This window comes from Fukomys damarensis, unplaced genomic scaffold, assembly GCF_012274545.1.
Source record: "Fukomys damarensis isolate Sample0158 unplaced genomic scaffold, DMR_v1.0_HiC HiC_scaffold_5, whole genome shotgun sequence".
Classification (NCBI taxonomy): Eukaryota; Metazoa; Chordata; class Mammalia; order Rodentia; family Bathyergidae; genus Fukomys; species Fukomys damarensis.
The window spans coordinates 63321014-63327286 of NW_022900917.1; the positions used below are offsets into that span (position 1 = coordinate 63321014).

Genomic DNA, 6273 nt, shown 5'->3' on the forward strand with positions numbered 1-6273 from the left:
CCCCTGACGAGGAGCCCGCCACCCTTCGAAGGAAGCCGGAGCACAGGGAGGCCGAGCCCCAGGCCTCCGTCATCCCACCTCCCCCACCCACCTTCATGCGGCCCCCTCGAGAGCCTGCCCAGCCCCCCAGGGAGGAGGTGCGGAAGTCGTTTGTGGAGAGTGTAGAGGAGATCCCCTATGCTGATGACGTGGAGGACACGTACGATGACAAGACCGAGGATTCCAGTCTGCAGGATAAATTCTTCACGCCCCCCTCCTGCTGGTCCCGCCCAGAAAAGCCCCTCCACCCGCCCCCAGCCAAGGAGAATGGGAGGCTGCCTGCTCTGGAGGGCAGCATTCAGCTGCAGAAGAGGGGGCTGCCCTGGGTCTCCCCAGAAGCCAAGGAGCTGGCCGAGGAGCGCATGAGAGCCCGGGAGAAGTCTGTGAAGAGCCAGGCTCTGAGAGATGCCATGGCCAAGCAGCTGAGCCGCATGCAGGAGATGGAGATGGCATCCGGGGCTTCCAGGTCCCGCAGGGTGTCCTCAGTGCCCTCCCAGGGCAAAGAACACAAGTCTCCCAAATGCCCAGGTCTCAGAGGCTTTGAGGAGCCCACCCTGAAGCATGAAGCCACCAGTGAGGAGGTCCTGTCTCCTCCCTCGGACTCAGGGGGCCCGGATGGTTCTGTTACCTCCTCCGAGGGCTCCAGTGGGAAGAGCAAAAAGAGGTCGTCCCTCTTCTCTCCCCGCAGAAACAAAAAAGAGAAGAAGTCCAAAGGGGAGAGCCGGCCCCCAGAGAAAGCCAGCCCCAGCCTCCTGGATGAGGTGGCTGCCAAGCCCAAGTCATTGTGGAAGTCCGTCTTCTCTGGGTACAAGAAGGACAAGAAGAAGAAGGGCGATGAAAAGTCCTGCTCCAGCACTGCATCCAGCGGTGCCACCGTGGACTCCGGCAGGCACAGGATGTCTCCTATCGTGAGAGCAGGTATGTCCACAGCCGAGCAACCTCCCAGCATGGCATGAGCAGTGCATCCTCTGGTCATTTGTCATTCTCAGAAGACCCGTTTTTCATGTCCTGCTCCACCAAGGGTTCTTAAATGAGATGGGAGCCAAAGCACAGGTGCCCAGAACATTGTCCCTCTCCATAAAATGACGCTAAAGCCAGCTTGAAACTGGGGTGGGGCATCTGGAGGTTGGTGCCCTTCTTAAAGTCACGTTACACTAAAGGTGGGCCTGATTGTAGTGAGCAGAGGACAGTCCTTCCAGGATGTCTGGGTGCCATCTGTTTAGTGTTGTCCTGCCCCGGTGGGACAGGGGTCAGCTCCCACACTCACACCTTCCCCAGCTGCTCACAGGGGTGTAGACACTGATGCTGGCTGCTGTCTTCATGTGGCCTCTTTTCCCCTTTAGAGCTGCAGCTACGGCGCCAGCTGAGTTTCTCAGAGGACTCGGACCTTTCCAGCGACGACATCCTCGAGAGGACCTCTCAGAAGTCTAAACGAGAGGTGGGTGAGTCCCGTGGTCATGGCAGGGTCTTCAGGAGGGTTGACGACGGTTGGCCTCTGGTAAGGTAGAAGACAGGGAAAGACCATCTAAAGCTAAGGTTGAGAGTGTGTGCCCCCTCTGATCTCCCAGCTGGCAGACAGCAGAATACAGAGCCCTACCCAGAGCCCAAGGACCAGCCACAGGAGTCGCTTCAGGCATTTTGAAAGAGTACCTTGGTGTATTTGTTTCATGGCAAGAGTTTTGGAGGCTGAGGATTTAGCTCAGTGGTTCCTCCGCCTGCCTCACAAGTACAAGGTCCAGAGTTCAATCCCTGGTACCAAAAAAAAAAGAGTTTTGGGTTTTGCTCATGTGAAGAAGGCTGAGGTATTCCCTGCAGAAAGCTTTACTTAGGTTTTAGGAAGCAGCTTGGCATTGTCTGTTTGCTCTTTTTCTCTAAGAAGTCCTCACATGGAGCAGAATCTGCCAAGGCCTGGTGACAGTAGATGGGTTGCCTGGACTCCAGGGTCAGGGAGGAGGGAACAGGGCTACGTTCGTGGATAGGCAGTGGAACCAAGTTACTCTTTAGGGATGGACCCGATCAGCCTGCCTGTTTGATAGGTTTGTTCATTGAAGAGAACTTTTTACTGTTAAGGAATGGGTGCAGCCAGGTGGGTGGTATTCACCTATAATCTTAGCTGTCCCAGAAGTTGAAGCAGGAGAATTGTAATTTGGAGCCCAACCTGGGCAACCTAATGAGACCTTGTCTCTGAAAAAGTTCCTTTAAAAAGAAGCAGGGTATATAGCTCAGTGCAAAGGCCCTGGGTTCATTCCCCTATACCCAAATAAAACCCAATCCTATGTCAGGTTCAATGGTGCATGCCTGTAATCATCCCAGCTACTTGGGAGGCTGAGGCAAGGGATTGTAACTTCAAGGCCAATCTGTGCAGGTTAGTGAGATCCTATCTCAAAATATAAAGGACTGGGGATGTAGCTCAGTGCCTCTGGGTTCAATCCCTCGTACCAAAAAGAACAAAACAAAAAAAGAACTGGTTCCAAAACTGGCCTGGATATATGCTAAGCCTGACATGGGAGCCTCGCTGCTCCAGGGCTTAGGAAGTATGGCTGCTCAGCTCTACTGAGAAGCAAAGGTCTCCATGTGGAGAGCTCCTCCATCACCGGTCTCCCTTGGCGCTCATTCAGTCTTCTGATTTCCCAGGGCTCTGGCAGCTTTGTCTGGGTACAGTGACATTGGAGGAGTGGAACCGGGGAGAGTTCTAGTGGGACATCTGCATCTCAGTGACAGTGACCAGATGGGGGCTGAGATCCGGGCAGGCCTCAGCAGCAAGGCGGTGACACCGCTGTGAGCTGTGCTGCCCTGGGCTTGGTCCCCTCCTGTCCAGGGTGGGACCTCAGGTGCCCACTGTCTCCCTTTTCCCCTTTTTGAATGAGAAACTTCCCCAGAACATGATAATACCTTTTTGACAAAGCCTCCCTGGGCTTGGGCCTGAGTGTGCCCTCTCCATCAACAGCCTTAACTGTCAGCCTGCAGGCCAGCCGGGGGAGGCTTTGGGTGGTCTCCTGTGCCCTGCATGTGCCTATTCATAAAGATGACTTGTGCAGCCTGTTTCTAGTTTCCTCTGCCCTGCCTGCTCCAGTTCCCCTTTAATAACTTGGCAAACGAAAAAGCGTGTCGGCCTGTTTCTCATCCTGTGTGCATTCATCCCCTGGGCCAGGCCAGCTCTCTACAGTGTCCTAGAAAGCCCCCTTCCTTCCTGCTCCACCCATCTGCAGTGCCAGGCCTCATGTGTACTCCCCTGGCCAGCACTGAGTGCACTGATTGGTGGTCTGGGAGTCTGTGTGTCCTCTCTCAGGCTGGGTTCAGGGTGCTGCCTGCCAGGTGTCCCTACAGAGGCGTCCTGGTACTGACCCAAGGATTGCTTCAGGATTTGCGTGTGGATCCCTAAAAGCATTCCAACACTGGGAACAAGTGCTGCCTTAGGAGGTCCTAAGGAGGTCTGTGAAGAAAGGAGAATGGTCCAGGGTTCCCTTTGCTTCTGAGTTGCAGATGCTCAGATAATTTCTGTCATGTTGGCCAAATACTTCAGTCTATGGTCAGGTCTCCACTGCCTTCTCCACAAATGACAGAAACACTTTCCAGAATGCTGAGCACAGGTTGTGCTGCAGCTGTTGTCTGCGTACTACCTCCCACTGGCCACAGCCTCTCCCAGTCCTCACCGGCACCAGGCGTACAGAAGCTCCCTTCCTCTGCCTGTGGGAAGAAGTCACAGCCCTAGATTCTGAGGGACATGGGGCCTTTGAGGCCTTACGCACCCGGTGCACCCTGCAGGGACAAGGCTGCTCACTGGAGCTCATATGGGACATACCGAAGATAGAGCAGGGCCTGGCAGCGGCTGGCCTGGCTCCCTCCAAGGTGTACAGTCATTTGAGCAAGCCCAAGGCCCCTGTGTCTGCCAGACACAGAAGCCAAAGCGGGAAAGTGAACCAGAACCAAAGTAGCCGTAATGGACATGTTGAAACAATTAAGGAAATTTTATTGTGAATAGTGGGTGTAGTATTGTTTAAACTTATTATTAGCAAATCAGCATCAAGTTCCTTACAAGCGACAGAGGAACTGTAATTCTGTAGGAAAGTGTTTTTGTGTCCTTAAGAGGAAGAACATGCTGGATTTTTTAGGAACGGAAGTTCATGATGTCTACAAATGATTCAGAAACAGAAAAGGTTATACTGTATATAAAGATTACACACACACAGCCAGGTGTGGTGGCACATTACCTGTATTACAGCGCTCAGGAGGCTGAAGCAGGAAGTTTGTGAGTTCAAGCCAACCTGGACTACGTATGGAGACTCTGTCTCAGAAAAACAGGGAATAAAAAAAAAATCACACACACACTCACAGAGGGAACATGCCACAAAATGTTAGTGAGAAAATGCAGATAAAGGATATTCAAACATTCATGGTCTTCCTCTCTCAGTGTTTCTGAGGGTTTGAAGTTTTTCAGAATAAGAAGTGGGGCCCAGGGGACACAAGAGCCACCTTGGCCATACTGAGGTGGGGCAATGGTTCCTCTTATGGGGCAGACCCCAGCCCTGAGTCAGGCACCAACAAAGCAAGTATTTGGGTTTTGTTTTTACAGAGGAAAAAAAAAACACTAAGGATAACTTATATTTCTGTTTAAAATGCTCATCATACAGCATGTGGAAGATAGCTGGACACAGTAGCACACACCTATAATCCCAGCAGTTTGGAAAGCTGAGCCAGCCTAGGCAACTTAGTGAGACTGTCTCAAAAGAAGAGTGGTGAAGTGCCCAGTGGTAAAGTGCTTGCCTACCATGTGTGAGGCCCAAGCAGCACACACAAAAAAGTAGTAGTTGTTCCATTTTAAGTAGTTAAGTACCTGCAGCCCCACCAACTAGGTAGCTCCCATTAATCTTTTTTCTGTGCTCCGTCTGACTTTCATTTTGAGTCATGTGACTTCCTCTCAGCCACTGTGGCTAAGAGTGCTGCACCTGCCCTCACACGGCCCCTCACCCAGCATCACGGTGGCAGGGCAGCTTTCCTGCTGGCCTCAGACTCTCAGGCACACTGAAGGAAGTGTGCTGCCACTGCCAAGGTGGAACCAGGCCCAGCAGTGCCTAAATTATGGGGTCCACTTTGCCACTCCCCCCGACACACACACATGCCGGTGTTCACAGCAACCACAGGTACAGCGGTCATTGCCACTCTAGGTGGTAGCGACAGAGCCCTGTGAGTGTTTCTTTTTTTCTGTTTTTGGGTGTGTGTGTGTGTGAGTGTTAGTTGCTGGCAGTTGGACCCAGAGCCTTCACATTGAAATCTGTCCCATAGTGAGACAGGGTCTCACTAAGTTGCTAAACTGCCCAGGCTGGGCTCACTTGTGATTTTCCTGCTTCAGCCTCCCCCATGCTACCAGAATTACCAGGCATGGGCCACCACACCAGCATTTTTCCTTCTTTAAACTGGCCTATTCTGATAATGAAATTCTTCTGCTCACTCTGCTTTGTGGGAGAGATGAGTCAGTCTGAGGCAGGATTTCCATGCTCAAAAGTTAAAGATGGCTGCACCCAGTACACCTGTGAAGTGCAGTTCCCACCGTCTTGGTCCCCACGATGGATGGAGGAGCAGCAAGGGCAGCGGGGCCTTGCAGTCAGTCCCTCCTAGTTCTCAGTCTCCCTATCCTGTAGGCCACTGGACTAGAGTCACCTCGCCACCTTGCTCTGACAGCCTTTTAGCCACTTAACGTGGCCAGTGAGTAAACCAGAAAGGCAGTAAGGCTGACCCTGGTAATCTAGGCAGCTTACTGCAGGAGAAGAGGTCCTTTAGCATTAGTACCTGAAATACTCTGGGCAATAAGCAGTTTGAGTTCCCTTCCCTGAGTACAGCAAACAAGTTGCCCACATCCCTGTCACTGCTGGGAGAGAGGCTTTGGGAGAGAGTGTGAGGTGCAGTGGCCTGTGTCCCTCTGTGTCTAACATCCAAAAACAACCCCACTTCCCACCATCCCATCCCATGAAACATTCAGCAGCAGGAAGTGGATGGATTTCCACAGCAGAGGAATGAAGGAAGAGCAGTCCCTGCACACGCACATTAACAGCACACATTAATAATACAGCAGTCACTGAGGCGGAGAATTGGGGGTGGTTAGGAAAAAGAGGTTTCTGCTTGGCGGGTAGAAAAGTAAACCCAGGGCCGGGGATTTATCTCAGTGGTTCCAGTGCCTGCCTCGCAAGCACAAAGGCCCAATCCCCGGTACAAAAAAAAAAAAAAAAAAAAAGAAAA

At 52.2% G+C, this 6273-nt stretch overlaps 1 protein-coding gene across 1 annotated transcript in view; it reads left to right on the plus strand.

Moving 5' to 3' along the window:
* Positions 1 to 6273, plus strand: part of Mical3 (microtubule associated monooxygenase, calponin and LIM domain containing 3) — a 213500-nt gene that overhangs the window by 183690 nt on the left and 23537 nt on the right. The window contains exons 27-28 of the mRNA XM_010630661.1: positions 3 to 957; positions 1383 to 1477. Of these exons, the coding sequence (XP_010628963.1) occupies positions 3 to 957; positions 1383 to 1477 (1050 nt within the window). The remainder of the gene's footprint in view (positions 1 to 2; positions 958 to 1382; positions 1478 to 6273) is intronic.